We start from the raw sequence: 19,137 nt of genomic DNA, 5'->3' as shown, positions 1-19,137 counted from the left end.
GCCAGGATCATCCCAGAGTGCAGGACACGGAATAATGGGCTCAAGTTACAGGAAGCCAGATTCCGGCTGAACATCAGGAGAAACTTCCTGACTGTTAGAGCAATACGACAACAGAACCAATGACCTAGGGAGGTGGTGGGCTCTCCCACACCGGAGGCATTCAAGACAAGGCTGGACAGCCATCTGTCGGGGATGCTCTGACTTGGATTCCTGCATTGAGCAGGGGGTTGGACTCAGTGGTCTTGTAGGCCCCTTCCAACCTTACTATTCTATGATTCTATGATTTTATGAAACTCTGTATATTTAGGGGTGTACTCCAGTGTGTACAAAACTGTGTTTATTAGGGGAGTACTCCAATTGGAGAAGTGTAAATATTGAAGGATAACTGAGTTTTGCTTCACATAGTGGTTCAAAAGTGCGAAATTAGGTAAGTAAGTAAGAGGAAGGCCAGGATCATCCCAGAGTGCAGGACACGGAATAATGGGCTTAAGTTACAGGAAGCCAGATTCCGGCTGAACATCAGGAAAAACTTCCTGACTTAGTGCAATACGACAATGGAACCAATGACCTAGGGGGGTGGCGGGCTCTCCCACACTGGAGGCATTCAAGATGAAGCTGGACAGCCACCTGTCAGGGATGCTCTGACTTGGATTCCTGCATTGAGCAGGGGGGGGGGTTTGGACTCGGTGGCCCTGTTGGCCCCTTCCGGCCCTACTAGTCTACGATTCTATGAACTCTAAAGGAGCTATCCATGGTGCTGAACCCATTATGGGGGATAAGGTTCAGCACCGTTAGAGTTCTGAATGGTTCTGACTGAAACCCAGAGTGGATTTACTGCCCCACTGACATAGGAGCCCCACCCCACCCCCCCACTGCTTAAAGTTATATGTGTGCCTCATATTTGTCTGTTATCCCTGTGGCTTTGCATTCATTGGCTAGCCCAGAACACTGCATGGCATAAAGTATATGTCTGACTGAGCCACTGGGGAAAATACTGCCTGCAGGTTTCCCCTTAGGCCTCCATCAGGAAAAGTGGCAGCACACGTGTTTTGCATGCCAAAGGCGCAAAAGTTAAAGCGCATCCTTTTATCTACGAGAGTTGACTGGCTTTAAAAGAAAGGTGGCTAATCACTGGCTCAGCAGACACCTTTTGGGATAATAATAGTGCATATTACTTCCTGCTCTACCATATATATATCGCGCATGTATGCATATTGGTGTCCTGGCTGTGTCCTTTTTCCTGCTTAGAGGGTTGAGGACTCTCTATGTTGCAGAAAACGGCATCCATTTTTTAAATGTGGCAGCACGTGGCTCCATTTGGTATGTAATGATTTTGCTGTGTGTCTCAGGCAGACTGATGCCCTCCAGATGTTGTGGATTTCAGTTCCCATCAGCCCTAGCTAACATGGCCAATGGTCAGGAACACTGGGAATTGTGGTCCAGGGTTTTTGGAAGGCATCATGTTGAGGAAGGCTGGTCTAGTGCTCTAGGATAATTTAAGGTTGGTTGCCTGTAGGAAACATACTCTACTGTTGTTCTTCTGAGCTGTTTGAGACAGCAGCCTTTTCCAATCCTGGCCAAAATTGCTGGTGAATGGAGGCTTTATTAGAGTGGCAGCTTTCAGTTTTTAATGCCAAACTTTCAATGGAAGAAAGAGGGTCGGAGCTAGGCTGCATTCCTACAATACAGACAAATTGCTCAGACTGAGAAACTAGCTGTGAATAGGGATGTCAGAGAATTCCGCCACGGGTCTCGGTGAGGCCAAATTCCAGTGCATTCGGCCCCCCGAAATCTGTGGCGGAATGGCCTGCCACTCCCCCCGCCACCCCGCAGATCCCCCCTGGGACGAGACTTACCTGGAGCGGATCTTCCGGGCTTCGGTGGCTCCGGTGGCGGCTCCGGCAGCAGCTTGGGCGGCAGTGGGTGGTCTTCCAAAAGGTAAGTCACTTTCGTACATCCCTAGCTGTTAGGGATGTACGAAAGTGACTTACCTTTCATGGATTATGTTGATGGTGGGGGGGAGGCATTCCATCCCTCCCCCCGGAATCCTCGAATGGGGAGCAGCCAGCCAGGCCCACCCCGGCCAGGCCAGAGCCGTCCACAGCCAGATTTCCGGCAGTGGAGGGCTCTGGGTAAAAAACAACAACAACCGCATATGCAAATGGCGGCGGCTACAGCCGCCGCCATTTGTGTTCCTTCTTTTTGGCCATCTTAATCTACGTAAATATTTACGTAGATTATGACGGCAAAAATTAAGGGGAACGCAAATAGCGTAGCGGGCACTATTTGCGTCCCTTTTTCATTCACCATTTTAGCCTACGTAAATCTTTACGTAGGCTAAAACGGCGAATCAAAAGGGGACGCAAATAGCGCCCACTACGCTATTTGCATTCCCCTTGATTTTCGCCATCATAGTCTACATAAATATTTACGTAGATTAAGACAGTAAAAAGAAGGAACACAAATGGCGGTGGCCATAGCCGCCGCCATTTGCGTACACATTTTTTTTAAACCCGCCCCCAACCATGATAGGCTATGTAAAGATTTACATAGCCTATCACGTCTTTTTTTTCTTTTTTTTAAAACCTAGCCATGATAGGCTACGTAAATCTTTACATAGCCTATCACGTCTTTCCCCCCCCCCCACAAGCCTGGAAATGGCGGCAGCAGCCGGTCGGAAGACCGCCCGCCGCCGCCACCACTGGAGCCGCCAGTGGAGCTGCCGCCGGAGCCGCTGCCGCCCGGAAGATCCGCCCCAAGTAAGTCTTGTCCTGGGGGGGATTCGCAGGGGGGCTGCAGGCTTTTCCGCCACAGATTTCAGGGCCCCGAATGCACTGGCATTCGGCCTCACTGAGATCTGTGGCGGAATTCTCTGACATCCCTACTAGCTGTGAGCAGGGATGGATGGATCCATCTGTTTCTGGCACATGACACTTTTGCATATGTTTGCTCATTTGTGCATCTTGTTTGTGCATCAATCTGCAATTTGTTCTATTAAAAAAAACTGAACAAAATGTTATATTGGGTAAAACCCAGCCTGTCCTACATAAATCTATTGAAATGGATGGGACGTAAGTTAGTCATGACTAACTTGAGTCACTCTCCAAGTAGGACTTACATTGGATTTTACCCATTGGTTTTAAACATATTTGTTCACAAACCACACACTTTTGTATGCATTTTACCCTAAAATATGCAGTATTGTGTGCATTTTGGCACTTTTCTGTATTACAGAAAACTGTATCACAAAACTGTATCACAGAAAATTTTACCACAAAATTCAGAGAAGTATGAATACGGAAGAATAAATGTGTTCCAATCTGCATGTTAGGCCAGGAAGTGCGAATCGTGTTGGTTTGCTTTAAAATGCAGACTGAACACCCAGGCATCCCTAATTCTGCGGGCCAGCCTTTATAGGGACTGATGTTCTAGCCCTGGCCCTTGGGATCAGCTGACTGATATTGCAGCTCAGAGTGGCACCTTTGGGAGCCCAGAGCTCAATGGTGGAGCAGGAAGTAAAGCACCAGAGCCAGGCTGTGGGGGACCCTGCTGTGTGATACCCCATCCCAGCATCTTCCAAAAGCATCGAAGAGTCTTGGGGCATCTTGAAGATTATGGCCAGTGCTTTCTTGGACAACAGCTCATGGGCCTTTTTTCCCTGAAACCTGATGTTGCAATGCATTTGTTAACCTTTAAGCCGCCACAAGGTCTCTTGGTTGCAAAAGACAAATGTAGCTACCCCTCTGGAATTTGTCACCAGCAGACTGTAGGTTAGTGATGCAGAACCTTGGGTCTGGGGGCCAAATCTGAAACTCCAGGAGTCCCAAGATGGCTGCATCACTTCCCCTTCCCCTGCTGCCACTCCTTTTCCTATAAGGACTGATCATTGGGTGGTTTTCTGGGTTTTGTGGAGCTTTTCCTTCATTCTAAAAGGTTGAAATGCCTCTCCTAAGGCTGAGTTATGGCAGTAAGAGCTTGAACCTCAAATATGCTGGTCTTTTTTGTATTTTTGGCTCCACCCCTTTGCCTTTGGCCCTGTTCCTTTTGCCTTCAGCCATACCCACTACAGGAATGCAGTCCCCGAAAGCTGCTCTGAAATGGAATTTGTCCCTCTGGCTGAAAGAGGTTCCACACCCCTGCTGTAGGATAACCCCTTTCCTCTACCCACAGCTATTTGCATCATTAGAAGCATCTGGCACACACTGAAGGCAAGAAGGGATGGATTCAGGGTAAAGGAGGCATAGGAGGAGGGGTAGCACATAGATTCAAAAGGCCAGGAAAGGGGTTGTGGAAGAAGAAACAGGGGCCTCTGGGCCCTGCCCGCTATGCTTGCAAACTAGGGGCTGGATCATACCCCATATGCATGCTGATGTGGCTCAGGGAGAACCTAAGAACCTAAGAAGAGCCCTGCTGGCTTAGACCCAGGGTCCATCTAGCCAGCATTCTGTTCACACAGTGGCCAACCAGCTGTTGACCAGGAATGCACAGGCAGGACATGAGCGCAACAGCACCCTCCCACCCATGTTCCCCAGCAACTGGTGTACGTAGGCTCACTGCCTCTGGGACTGGAGGGAGCACATAGCTATCAAGACTAGTGGCCATTGATAGCCTTCTCCTCCAGGAATTTGTCCAACCCCTTTTTAAAGCCATCAAAATTAGTGGCCATCACTACATCCTGTGGTAGTGAATCCCATAGTTTAACTATGTGCTGTGTGAAGAAGTCCTTCCTTTTATCTGTTCTGAATCTCCCACCATTCACCTTCATGGGATGTCCCTGGGTTCTAGTATTTTGAGAGAGGGAGAAAAATGTCTCCCTCTCCACATTCTCCACACCATGCATAATTTTGTCGACCTCTATCGTGTCTTCCCTCACCCTCCTTTTTTCCAAGCTAAACAATCCCAGCTCTTGTACCGTCTCTCATAGAGGAGATGCTCCAGCCCCTTGATCATTTTCACTGCCCTTTTCTGCCCTTTTCCCAACACTTTTTCCAGGGAGGGGGCGTAACTCAGTGGTGGAGTAGAAACCCCCAGGTTCCATCATTGACAACTCTGTGCAGAAATGAGACAGCAGAACTGGGGAAGAAGCCTCTCCTGGGACCCTAGAACAAAGGCGCAGAACGTCAGACTTGGGGGCCAAATATGTCCCTCCTGGGGTCCCAATCCAGCTATCCATGGTTCCCACTGGAGGCTGGTGGCTCCAATTTCAGTGGGGCTGTGATTCCCTGCTGTGTTTCAGTCAGAATCAGCCAGAATTCTAAAGGAGATATCCAGTCTGCTGAACCCTATCCCCACCTTGGATCGCTCCTTTGGAGGAATTACAGCCTCACTGAAATTGGAGCCACCAGCCTCCACCGTGGGTTCCCCAAATGGCCATGCCCTCTTTCCCTTTTTTTTGCTGCTTTTTCTTCATTCTAGAACACTGAAATGCCTCCCAACGCTTAGTTACTGACAGTAAGAGCTTTCAGCTGAAACATGCTGGTATTTTGGGCCCCTGCCCCATTTCTGCATTTGGCCCAGCCCCTTTCTGCCTTTTGTCACCACTGGAATGCAGCCCTGAGAGGTTCTCTGAAAGGGAATTTGGCACTCAGGCTGAAAGGGGTCCCCCAACCCTAGAGAGCCACACTGCTACCCAGGCCAGGTAATCCCAAGCTAGTTGCAGCGGCTGAGTATAAGACAGTTTCAGATGGTTAATTTGCAAAATTCAGCATTGCGTTACCTTTGTGCAGGTTTGTTTCCTTTCTCTTTTTAGTGCAAAGGAGATGTATAGTGTAGACTGTGTAGTACTGAGCCAGGCTGCCTTTTCCAAAGATATTTGAAAGCTGGCAAGTTCATATTTGAACTGCTTGCTGTGATGTTCCTTGAACACAAGATCACAACGTGCCACCCTCCAGTCCCACAGGATCCTACTGCTTTGGCAAGGGCTGTTCTTCTGCCTTGCGGAGAGAGGAGGCAGCAAGGTTCTAAATGTCAGTCTGAGTTTTTGATCCTGCCTCACTTAAAAGGAGTCGGAATGTTCTTGAAATCAAATGGCTGTGCGGGTTCTGCATAAATAAGCCCATCTAGACACTTGCAAGGCCTTGGATACCCACTGGTGCAGCTGACAATGCCCCCCACCCACTAGCAAGGAGAGATCTGTTTTGTTTGTCTAACGTGATTTCCTGAATACAAGATGTAGACATGCTGGATAACGGTGCATTTGTATGAAGAAATGGCCACTCCTTTGGTCTTTGGGCCTTGCTCCTTTTAACTGGAGAGCCAGCGTGGTGTAGTGGTGAGAGTGTTAGACTGGGAGTTGGGAGATCCGGGTTCTAGTCCCCACTCACTCAGCCATGGAAGCTCACTGGGTGACCTTGGGCCAGTCACAGACACTCAGCCCAACCTACCCCACAGGGTTGTTGCTGTGAGAATAAAATGGAGAGGAGGATTATGTGCGTCACCTTGGGTTCCTTGCAAGAGGGGAAAAAGGCGGGATATAAATGCAATAAATAAATAAATAAATTTGTGCCCAGCTATTTTCTGACAGGGAGAAGAAGTAGGGATGGGCGAATATGCCCTCGAAATTCCTCCTTGAAACTCAGTTCACCCCATTCACTTTCCCAAACTCATGCGTCTCCCCCGACCCTCCAGTTGGGAAAATGTGCATTTATCCCCATAGGCTAAAGCGTGAAAATGCTGATTTTCCAAGAGCACATTTTTTAAACTTTTCATTTCTTATGACATTTCAACAAAGGAAAAGGAAGTAAGAAAAAAGGAAGGGAAAATGTGGCTATAGATTTGAATACACTGTATCAATTTCAATGCATACATATGAAATGTGTGTATATATAAATGCATGTTTCTAAGCACTATACATAAACTTCGACAAAAGCACACCAAATATCCAAATAAATATCCATGCACAGGTGGGGTCCATACACCAGCCCCTCAAATGTTGAAAGCGTTATAATCCATTGCATTATAGGAGGTGAGCGTTTATCCTTCCAAAGTTGTATGATCAGTCTTTAGCTGTCAAAAGGGCACCGCGAGTCCATTTGTGCTGACAACGCATTAACTTCCAGGAAGCAGGTAGGTAATTTAAAAGAGCATGTACATCAGTAAATATTGAGGAGTGTTTCAATACAAAATTTATCCATATAATGACCTCCTCTCAAAAAGGTGCAACTAACAGGCATTGCCAAACCATATGCTTAAAAGACACGTGCTGTGTTGCACCTCCAAGAATTATCTAACTTAGACAAACCCTTATTAAAGAGATGTTGTGGCATCCAACAGTCATGAAACAAATGTTGGAGCTGAATAACATGTTTGTTGGTATGCACGTGCCTACATGTGCTATTTCAAACATAGAGTCATAGAATAGTAGGGTTGGAAGGGGCCTATAAGACCATCGAGTCCAACCCCCTGCTCATTGCAGGAATCTAAGTAAGAGCATCCCTGAGAGGTGGCTGTCCAGCCTCATCTTGAATGCCTCCAGTGTGGGAGAGCCCACCACCTCCCTAGGAAATTGGTTCCACTGTTGTATTGCTCCAACAGTCAGGAGGTTTGTCCTGATGTTCAGCTGGAATCTGGCTTCCTGTAACCTGAGCCCATTATTCCACATCCTGCACTCTGGGATGATCAAGAAGAAATCCTGGCCTTCTTCTCTGCGACAACCTTTCAAGGACTTGAACAGCATGATCATTTCTCCCCTCAGTCTTCTCTTCTCAACGCTAAACATGCCCAGTTCTTTCAGTCTCTCCTCATAGGGCTTTGTCTCCAGTCCCCTGATCATCTTTGTTGCCCTCCTCTGAACCCTCTCCAGCTTGTCTGCATCCTTCTTAAAGTGTGGTGCCCAGAACTGGACACAGTACTCCAGATGAGGCCTAACAAGTGCTGTGTAGAGGGGAAGTAGTACTTCCCAGGATTTGGAAGCTATACTTCTATTAATGCAGCCCAACAGAGCATTTGCCTTTTTGGCAGCCACATCACATGGTTGGCTCATATTCAGCTTGTGATGTACCTAGGGGTGTATGAACCCCACTTACCTGGGTCTGCTGGGGGGTCCGTGGGGGGGGGAGGCAATCCAGTCCTCCCCCCGGAATCCTCCCTGGCCGGCTCCACTCCATGGCGAGTCTGCATCCACAAATGGTGTCTGGTGTAGCGGACGCCATTTGCGTCCCTGCACTTTACCATGATAGGCTACGTAAAGATTTAAGTAGCCTATCACGTTAAAGAGCAGGGACGCAAATGGCGTAGCGGATGCCATTTGTGTCCATGGTCCGGCAATACGGCCATGGCGGCCGTATCACTGGGTCTTTGGAGCCGGCGGCAGGGAGGATCCGCCAGCGAGGACTTCGCGCTGGAAGACAAGGTGGGAGATCCGATCCTCCACAGACTTCGGGGGGCCGGACTCAATAGAATCCGGCCTCATTGGGGTCTGTGGAGGATTTCTCCAACATCCCTAGATGTACCACAATTCCAAGATCCTTCTCGCTTGTAGTATTGTTGAGCCAAGTCTCCCCCATCTTGTAACTGTGCATTTGGTTTCTGTTTCCTAGGTGCAGAACTTGGCATTTATCCCTATTAAATGTCATTCTGTTGGTTTCTGCCCAGTGCTCCAGCCTGTCAAGATCACTTTGAATTCTGTCTCTGTCTTCCAGGGTATTAGCGTTCCCGCCCAATTTTGTGTCATCTGCAAATTTGATCAGCATTCCCCGCACCTCCTCCTCCAATAGGGATGTCCGTGAATTCTGCCACAGACCCCAATGAGGCCGGATTCCAAGAATCCGACCCCATTGGGGCCCGTAGCGAAATGGAGCACTCACCTCTGGCTCCCCTTGGAATCTGTCCAGGTCGGCTTCCTCCCTGCGGCAATCCTGCGGAGCCGGTAGCTGCCTCTGCAGAATCGTCGCAGAGTGCAGCCGGCCTGGACAGACTCTGGGGGGAGGGATGGATTGCCTCTCCCACCTGCGGATGCCCCCCTGGACCCGGAGGTAAGGCGTCTGCCCACCCCTATCCTCCAAGTAATTAATAAAAATGTTGAAGAGCACTGGGCCTAGGACTCCGCCCTGCAGTACCCTGCTCATTACCTCTCTCCAGTTGAAGAAGATTCCATTGATAATCACTCTTTGAGTCCAATTCGGTATAGGGATGTCAGAGAATTTTGCCACGAATCTTGGGGAGGCCAAATGCCAGTGCATTCGGCCCCCCGAAATTGGTGGCGAAACGGTCTGCCCCCCCGGGACGGGACTTACCTTGGGCGAATCTTCCTGGTGGCAGCGGCTGCGGCGGCGGCAGCCGGTCTTCTAACTGGCTGCCATTTCCAGTAAAAAAAAAAAAACTTGATAGGCTACGTAAAGATTTACGTAGCCTATCACGACTAGATTTTTAAAAAAATACCGTGATAGGCTACGTTAATGTTTACGTAGCCTATCACGGCTGATTTAAAGGAAAAAAAACACGCGTGTACGCAAATTTGCGTTCCTTATTTTGACACGTCTTAGTCTATGTAAACATTTACATAGACTAAGACGGTGAAAATAAGGGGAATGCAAATAGCATTAGACGCTACGCTATTTGTATTCCCCTGATTTTCGCCGTAGTCTACGTAAATGTTTACGTAGACTAAGACGTGTCAAAATAAGGAACGCCAATGGGTGCCGCCATTTGCATACGCGTGTTTTTTTTTTCTTTTAAATCAGCCGTGATAGGCTACGTAAACATTTATGTAGCCTATCATGGCTGACTGCAGGGACGCAAACGGCAGCGGCTACGGCCGCTGCCATTTGCGCACCCGGCCGGCCAGGATTCGGGGGGGAGGGATGGAGCCCCTCCCCCCCGCCAGAATTTCAGGGGGGAGGGATGGAACGCCTCCCCCCCATCTCGAATCAAATTTCGTTAAAGGTAAGTCACTTTCGTACATCCCTGACGCATTCAGAGTTGCGAACAGGGACATGTTCATGTGATTTGTGAACAGGAATGAAATGCTTGTACATCCATAAAAAGAAGCAAGAGGCATTGGAGTTGCAATGGGACACAATCCAAGGGGGAAGTGCTCCTGTGCAAGACCAGTGTGAAATGAATAGGCACTCTGTAAGTCCTCACAAGTGCTCTTGCACAATTCTCAGTCAGTTCAAGGGAGCTTGCTTCTGGACTTCTTCCTGGATTGTGTCCCCCTGCAACAATAGTCTCTTGCTACTTCTTTTATGGAGAAAGTGCTATATTTTCCATATTAGAAGGTGTGGGAATCCAACGCACATGGTATTTTCTACCATCCGGGTCTTTTTCCTCAGATTCCCCCCCCCCCTCAAGTGGGCTACATTCTAGAAAGCATAATTTAGGAGGGAACATAGCTTTACCTTCAGAAGGTCCAGGCTCAGTTCCTTGCTTCTCTAGTTAAAAAAAAGGAGTCGCTGATCTGGGAAAGCATCTTTTCTCCTTGGGACCTTGGTGAGGTGTTGCTGCTTGGAACAGTCAATGCAGTGGCTTCATAAGGCCATGCAAAGAAATATGTAAAAACTGCTAGTCCAGCTAACCAACTATACCAATGTACATCATTGATGGCACATCAACAGCCTGAAAGGGATGGGATAAAAGGCCTTTAGCCAATTTACAAAAATGTACCTATTACCTGGAGATAATTCTTATTCACCACAGGTGAGTGGACAAGCAGCTGTTTACAAGCCTAGTTTCATACAATCCATTTTCAATTAATTATTTAATGATGCACCTTGTTTCTAGACTGATGCAGAAAAAGTCTAACGATTTATACAGAAGTTACTCATCAGTAAGTGGGCTTGCATGTTAGAAAGCAGTGTTATTCTAGAGATGTGAAGGACATTTAAGGCACAATCTTATGCATGTTTAGAGAAAAGTCGTACAACTCCTAGTCATATAACTCCTGCTCCCTTAACTACTGAGCAAGTATATCTTGAAAGAGTACACTGCATAAGCAAGTTTTGTTATGCTGTCGTTATGAAGTAGAAGAGCACTTAACTACTAAAAGAATAAATTCAACTACCAAAAATAAATAAATGTTAAAGCAGTACATAATGTAAGCCATCCATTAGCAGCAAACTCAGCAAGACAAGCATTGACTTTCTGCTATGTTGTCATCTAAAATCATTAGTGGGATTATTATGTTATTCCCAGTTCCCCACGTTCTTTTTCGAAAGCTATTAAATCCTTTTAAAAAGATCCATTCACAGTGTTCCTACAGATTGTATTACAAGGGTTAGCTGCAAGGCCCACAAATAAAAAGTGCTAACAAATACGAACAGATTGATTTAGATTCCTAACCCACTGTATCTCATGGCCGAGGATGAGTAGCAAAGTATTCTACCACCAGTACCATGTTGGTTTTCTTTCATATGCTTCTTGTAAGATACTTGAAATCCTGAACCAGGACTCTGGGAACAGGATGCAGATGGTTAGCACACCACCATGATGGCTTGCTAGGGGACGGAGCAGTTGTCTTGCTCTCTGCCGCACTTTGGCGAGGGTGGCCACTTATGAGTCACAAAAGAAAAGAGGAAACCCCTCACCAAAGAAGAGGAAAAAAGGGGACAGTCATTTGCATAAAATATTGTTGTTCAGTCGTTCAATCGTGTCCGTCTCTTCGTGACCCCATGGACCACAGCACGCCAGGCCTTCCTGTCCTGCACTCTCTCCCGGAGCATGCTCAAGTCTATATTCATTGCATCAGTGATGCTATCTAGCCATATCATCCTCTGCCGTCCCCTTCTCCTTTTGCCTTCAGTCTTTCCCAGCATCAGGGCCTTTTCCAGAGAGTTTTCTCTTCGCATTAGGTGGCCAAAATATTTGAGCTTCAGCTTCAGTATCTGTCCTTCCAATGAGCACTCAGGGTTGATTTCCTTTAGGATGGACTGATTTGACCTCCTTGCAGTCCAGGGGACTTGTAAGAGTCTTCTCCAGCACCACAGTTCGAAAGCATCAATTCTTCGGCGCTCAGCCTTCCTTATAGTCCAGCTCTCACAGCCATACGTTGCTACTGGGAAAACCATACCTTTGATTAGACGGACCTTTGTCGGCAAGGTGATGTCTCTGCTTCTTACTATGCTGTCTAGGTGTGCCATAGCTTTCCTCCCAAGGAGCAAGCGTCTTTTAATTTCATGGCTACAGTCACTGCATGTGCTAATTTATATGTATAGAGGCACATTTCAAGATAATTCTTACCATTTAAATAGAAATACAGGAGATCTCACCATAATGTAGAAGACTGAGGCCAGGTGACCTGTGTACCTGCCGGCCAGCCTGCTGTCCAGGTGCTACATCAACACTTCTTATTGTTCTTTATCTTTGACATGTGACTGGACAGCTCCCCAAGTTGTTTTCATGCACTGAATATCCCATCAGGCCGAATGCAACTTGAATCCAAATTCTTCCACAGGGTGTCTGGGCAGAGAAGTGTCTCTTCCTTTGCTAGGGATGGCACAGGCTCCCGATTCAGTCTGGGAATCTGGCGGACCTGCTCCTGCCCGCACCCCTGAGCCCCGCTCGCCCTGCCCCTGCTCGCCCCCTGCCCGCGCTCAGTGAATGGCCTGCACTCACCCCGGTTGCCATTTTCTGAGAAATAAAATGGTGATTGCAAAAATGCGCAAATTTGCGCACATGCAAAAATGCGCATTTTGTGAATGCGCGTATTTGTGTGCGTGCAAAATTGCATATTTTATGAAAAATGCACATTTTCATGCACACACTAATGTGTGCCTTCCCAAAAATGCTGATTTCGCACTTGAGATTATGCGCATTTGCAAAATGCACATTTTTGCACATCCAAAAACATGTGCATTTTTGTGATTGCCATTCTATTTGTTTTAGAAATGGCAACTGCAGAGCTCGATGAGTCTGCTGGGGTGAGTACGGGCTGCTCGCCGAGAGTGGGAGGGGCTTGAATGCAGTTCGGGGCCTAGCAAGTGGGGGCAGGGGCCAGGCAGGAGTCTGGAGAACTTGGATGGGGGTCAGTTTGCACATCCCTATCTTTTGCAACTTCCTTTTCTTCACTTCACGATGAACGACTGGATCTTTGAATGGCAAAGCTGCTTGTTGTGGCATAACAGCCCTTTTAGTTGCATTGATTTGCCTTGTGTACAAATGAGGATCCATCATTTCATTTTTGGCAGTCTCCTAATTAAAAAAATAATAAATTAACAGATGCCTGCTCTGCATTTTGCCATTCAGCAGCAGTTTGGAATGGTGGCTATTTTTAATGCAGCAGTTGGTGAATTAAATGAGGTGAAACTTATTCCAGTTTCTCTGGGAAGCTCCCAATCCCATAAATATTTATTTCCAGGGCTGTGAGTACTGAATGCATCTTCGAAAGACCAGCGTAAGTGTCAAATCTAATATCTGGCAAGATCTCAAGATTTATGAAAATGTTGTCTTAACCTGGGCTGCTGCACTGGGGAGGTCATAACTGGCCCCAAAGTTGTATAAAAATAGATGCCACTTCATGCCCTTATTGCTTCCCTAGCCTAGCACCCGCCAGGCAATTTGGACTACAATTCCCATTAGCCCCAGGCAGCATGACCAATGTTTGGGGATGAAGGGAGCTAGGGAAGGCTGTCTTAGTGTTACTTTGTACAACGTGTTTTCTCTTACAATAAAGGAACTGTTCTAATTTGTTTCAGTGTTTCACTTAAAAAAGAAAAGGGATGAGAATTTCATTCAAATGGTATTAACCACAATCTATGAATGAGTGGGGCAGGGACTAAAGCACTAACATCCAACGTACTGGGCTTTCTCAGGCTGCAATCTTTTTTCCCGTGAAAAGTTGTTTTATTTTGAAATCAAACTAACAAAACAAAGGCAACAAAAAGAAGACCATGCCCAAGAATAATCAAGATCACAAAAGAAACAAAGGGATTCACTAATTATAATTCTTATGATGCTTATGAAAACATCTATTGTGAAACAGCCTACGTATGAGCTCAGTACCTCATGAAAGAGTAAAAATGCAATTTATACGGCACATAAATGGAACGTGTGCAAGCCTGCGTCATTTTGTGTGTATGTGTGTATGAGTCAGAAAAAAATAGACAACTGTACTTGGTTGGAATTTGGTTGAACGTTTGAAGAGCTTAAACACAGGAAATAAATGGAAACCATGGTGCCATGATACCTTTCTCAAAGTTAGGATCCCTTGCTTGCTGCACTTGGTGAGTAAGTTTATTATACACAGTCATAGTCTCCCAAATTTTACCAACCCACTGCTCTTTAGTTGCTTGCTTTGGAGACTTCCAGGGACATGTTATACATCACTTTGCAGGAGCATACAGTTCCTTAAAGAGGTCTTTATGCAGCAATCCTGTGCACACTTCCTTGGAATTAAGGGCATCTCTACACCACCCTAAAATCCTGCATTTAAAATGGGGCTTTCTGCTTCTGATTTAAATGCAGGATCAGAACGACTCCCTTTTTCATGTACTTCCTTTCCCCCCTCCCCTTCCCCCCTCCTCCCCGTATCTGAGTCATCCGTTCTCTTTCATGGATCTCACTCCTCTTCTTGCTGCCTTTCCTCTTTTCATGGAGGAAACTCAAGTGGAACACAAAGGGGTAATTATTTGATAGCTCATTGTTGTTGTTCAGTCGTTCAGTCGTGTCCGACTCTTCGTGACCCCATGGACCATAGCACGCCAGGCCTTCCTGTCCTGCGCTCTCTCCCAGAGCGTGCTCAAGTTCATGTTCATTGCATCGGTGATGCTATCTAGCCATCTCATCCTCTGACATCCCCTTCTCCTTTTGCCTTCAATCTTTCCCAGCATCAGGGTCTTTTCCAGGGAGTTTTCTCTTCGCATTAGGTGGCCAAAATACTTGAGCTTCAGCTTCAGTATCTGTCCTTCCAATGAGCACTCCGGGTTGATTTCCTTTAGGATGGACTGATTGGACCTCCTTGCAGTCCAGGGGACTCGTAAGAGTCTTCTCCAGCACCACAGTTCGAAAGCATCAATTCTTCGGCGCTCAGCCTTCCTCATCGTCCAGCTCTCACAGCCATACGTTGCTGCTGGGAAAACCATAGCTTTGATTAGACGGACCTTTGTCGGCAAGGTGATGTCTCTGCTTCTTACTATGCTGTCTAGGTTTGCCATAGCTTTCCTCCCAAGGAGCAAGCGTCTTTTAATTTCATGGCTACAGTCACCGTCTGCAGTGATCTTGGAGCCCAAGAAAATAAAATCTGTCACTGTTTCCATTTCTTCCCCTTCTATATGCCAGGAAGTGATGGGTCCAGATGCCATGGACTTAGTTTGTTTAATGTTGAGTTTCAAACTAGCTCATTATCTGCGATCTATTTAAGAACAGAACAAAGGGCATTTAGTGCAGGAGATGCCCTGGAGGGACATGGCATCGTTGAGATCGCTCCGTGAAGGAGCGATCTCAATTGCAGGAAGAAAGCTCTGTGGGAAGGAAGCCTAAGTCTCGGTGAACTCAGTGGGACCGGTTTCTGGGTAAACCTGCTGCAGCACACCCCAGCGCAGGCAAGACAGGGTCTTTTCCAAACTGGCAATGGGGCTCCATGCTTCTCCCCTGGGGTAAGTTTATTCTGATCCTCTGCTATGGCATCAAGCCAAGACTGTTTTATTTCGGAAGGCTCCTGGGCTCCTCCGCGCTGTTGCTCTTGCACTTGGTGTCTCTTGCACCCGACGGCATCGCGGCTCTTACTGCTACTTTAACAAAAAGATGATAGTGTTGTTTTTATGTCTTTAATAGCAGTCTCATTTTTTCTTTTTAATGCTATAAGCTGGCCTTGAAGTGCTTTGGCACAAATGCCGGGGTATAAATATGTTTTATAAATACAATAAATAATAAAACCTGGTGAGAACGCCCACTGCACAATGCAGTAGCTATATTAAGTAGATACAGCAGCTAAGATATGGACTGGAGGTATTCAATATTACTGTTATTAGTGCGACCTTCAGCAACAAAATGTTGCAGTGTGGAGTGCTCTTGTTCAGGATTCCAGCCAACCTACTACACCCCTTCCCAGGATGCTCCATTCCCTCTGGTTTTCTGACCCTGTCCTCCCCCCCAACAGTCAGCATTCTGTGCCAACTTGGCATGCTTAGTCCTCATTCATTTGTTTTTTTGGGGGGTCCCTTCTTAGTAGATTTTTCCCCATGTATTTATTTTTTGCAAACCTTGGGGTTCCCCCAGGCCTGCTAATACACAAGCTCCTTGTGCGTGGATGACGCTATTTTAGCTACTTAAGGATCCACACTAGGAGAATGAGTTTACTATTCTTAAGAACATAAGGACTTAAGAAGAGCCATGCTGGATCAGACCAAGGCTCCATCCATTCCAACATTCTGTTCACACAGTGGCCAACCAGCTGTTGACCAGGAACCCACAAGCAGGACATGAGCGCAACAGCACCCTCCCACCCATGTTCCCCAGCAACTGGTGTACATAGGCTCAATGCCTCTGATACTGGAGGTAGCACATAGCCATCGAGACTGGTAGCCATTGATAGCCTTCCCCTCCAGGAATTTGTCCAATCCCCCTTTTAAAGCCACCCAATTTGGTGGCCATCACTACATCCTGTGGTAGAGAATTCCATAGTTTATGTGCTGTGTAAAGAAGGACTTCTTTTTATCTGTCCTGAATCTCCCACCAATCAGCATCATGGGATGACTCCATTGGGTTCTAGTATTATGAAAGAGGGAGAAAAATGCCTCCCTATCCACTTTCTCCACACCATGTATAATTTTGTAGACCTCTATCATGTCTCCCCTTACTCTCCTTTTTTTCAAGCTAAGCAATTCCTGCTGTTGTAACCTTCTCTCATAGGGAAAGTGTTCCAGCCCCTTGATCATTTCAGTTGCCCCTTTCTGCACTTTTTCCACCTCTACAATATCTTTTGTTTAGCTGTGGTAACCACACCTTATATAGCAAGGGTGCAGAACCTCAGGCCCAAGGGACAAATCTGGCTTTCCTGGGATCCCCATATGGCCATCCAGCTTTCCCTAGGTGGTCATGCCCCTTCCCCCCACCCCCTTTCCCACAGCCACTGATAATTTGGTGGTTTCCCAGCTTCTTAGCAGTTTCCCAGGGCCAGCCTTACCATTAGGCAGAGTGAGGCAGTCGCCTCAAGCAGCAGATACTGGGGGTGGCAGCAAGGTATGGAGGTGAGAGCTGTGCGCTACATGGCCTGCACTACACCGCCAAGGTACCCTGCTGCCTTCCTATGCGGTGGTGAATGCTGTGTCAAGGGCTCCGTGGAGGCCTCTCTCAGTCTAATCCAGTAGCCAAGTCCAGACACAGACAAAGGGATTCCTTTCAAAGCTTTATTCTTCTTTTACAACTTAACAACTATACCGTTCGCAACTAGATCTGAGCAGCACAGTACCTATGCCCTAAGTTGGAACAGTTGGTCCCCGTTTGAAAGGGAATTACTGGCAGACCCCTGAACTTAAGGACTAGGGAGAGTCCCTCCCCTTTTCCCTTGGAGCCTCTGGGTGCAGCCGTTGTTTGCACGCCAACCTGGCACTTCGCCTCCTTTCCGCGCCCTCCATCTGGCGCCTCTCTCTGCGTCTGCATCGCGCATCCACCAAGTCTGCTATCTGTGCTTGGTTACTCCCTGGACTGCTAACTAAACTAGGAATGCTGGTGGGAGGAATCTCCGTCAGCTGTTGGTCCTGGGAAAGAGGAGCACGCTCCTCTCCCAGGAGCGACTGCTCTTCCTCAGAATCAGAACTACTCTGGGATTCTATGGGCTCAGTGTCCACCCTGACATGCTGTCCCATTGCCAGTGTTGAAGAAAGATTCAACTGCCAGTTCAGGCTTTTGTACATGGAATGGGAAGGGGCACCATCTTTGTGCTTCGCCTCAGGCAGCAAAAGGTCATAGGCTGGCCCTGCAATTTCTGCTTCATTCTAAAAGCTGAAATGCCTCTCCTAAGGCTCAGATACTGGCAGTTAGAGCTTTAAGCTAAAACAAGGAAGTATTTTTGCCTCCAGACATCCCCCAATTTGCCTCTGGCCCCAACCAACACCTGAAATGTGGTCCCCCAAAGCTTTTCCTTTATGGAAATTGGCCCTTGGGCTGAAAGACACCCCTCACCCCTGGTATATAGGAGGAGGAGGAAGAGGTTTATACCTCCAGGAGATTTTGGGTTGAAGGATAAAAAGCATTTTGCTCAGTCTTTGAACCAGGAAACAAATTGGGAGCCAGTGAACTTGGTGCAATATCACTGTCATACCACCACAAAAACACTGATGATCTCCAGGCCCTTTGCCCATTGTCTCCTCACTGCCCATTTGAAGCTCCTTGGGATCAGGGACCTGTCTCTTTTGCCTGTGTAACCCTATAAGGCCCACGTACATTGGTGGCATGGTACTGTATGAATAAAAAACGTTAAGTCAAATGTACATGAATTCTCTGCAGATCTCAAGCTTGTTCTTAGAAATCCAGGTTAACCCAGAAACATACACAATTCTTCAAAGGAGTAACATTTACAGAAAAGATCAGTATCCCATTTAGATCCTGAGTCAGTAAAACACTCATCATTTGTTGGAGCTGGTCTAAGTTCGGAATGATTGACATATTATGATGGCAGGTTGTCTAGGGAAGAATGTCATGCAAGTAGCATGTTTTAATTGAATTTTCCCACTGCTTTCGCAGGTAAAGGTGATGTGTTTGGTGACATTTTCTGGAAGGAGACCACTCTGGCACACGCATGCGCTAACGTACGGGCATTGACGTACTGTGATTTGCACATTATCAAGCGGGAGGCCTTGCTGAAAGTTCTGGACTTTTATACAGCTTTTGCAAACTCCTTCTCAAGGAATCTCACCCTAACCTGCAATCTGAGGAAAAGGGTAAGATCACTTTAATCAAATTTGTATGGGGAACGTTGTATAAAATGATCATCTGATTTGATATTAGATACAGCACATCTTCTTTTTATGAAAAACAGATTTCTAGGTTTTAGGAGTACAAAGACAGGTTTGAAGGTGTGTGGGCAGTGTCTGATGAACTAAGAGGAGGGGAGTGAGCAGCATATCCAGAGGCCAGGGGCTTCAGTGCCCTCAAAAAGATCTTCTTCCTATTTTAGCATCAAGCAGAAAATCTCCCTATCAGTTAGCTCTTGAAAATGATGAACATAAATTAGCTATTAAAAATAGGCCTTTAGGATTGGGTTAG

General features: G+C 46.9%; 1 protein-coding gene across 1 annotated transcript in view; it reads left to right on the top strand.

Annotated features, from left to right (window-relative positions):
* Positions 1-19,137, top strand: part of KCNH5 (potassium voltage-gated channel subfamily H member 5) — a 322,321-nt gene that overhangs the window by 257,942 nt on the left and 45,242 nt on the right. Inside the window, exon 10 of the mRNA XM_084836675.1 lies at positions 18,616-18,812. Within this exon, the coding sequence (XP_084692801.1) occupies positions 18,616-18,812 (197 nt within the window). The remainder of the gene's footprint in view (positions 1-18,615; positions 18,813-19,137) is intronic.

This window comes from Heloderma suspectum, chromosome 1, assembly GCF_057233095.1.
Source record: "Heloderma suspectum isolate Gila_16-S chromosome 1, 16-S_ref, whole genome shotgun sequence".
Taxonomy (NCBI): Eukaryota; Metazoa; Chordata; class Lepidosauria; order Squamata; family Helodermatidae; genus Heloderma; species Heloderma suspectum.
This window is presented reverse-complemented; position numbering and strand designations above follow the sequence as displayed.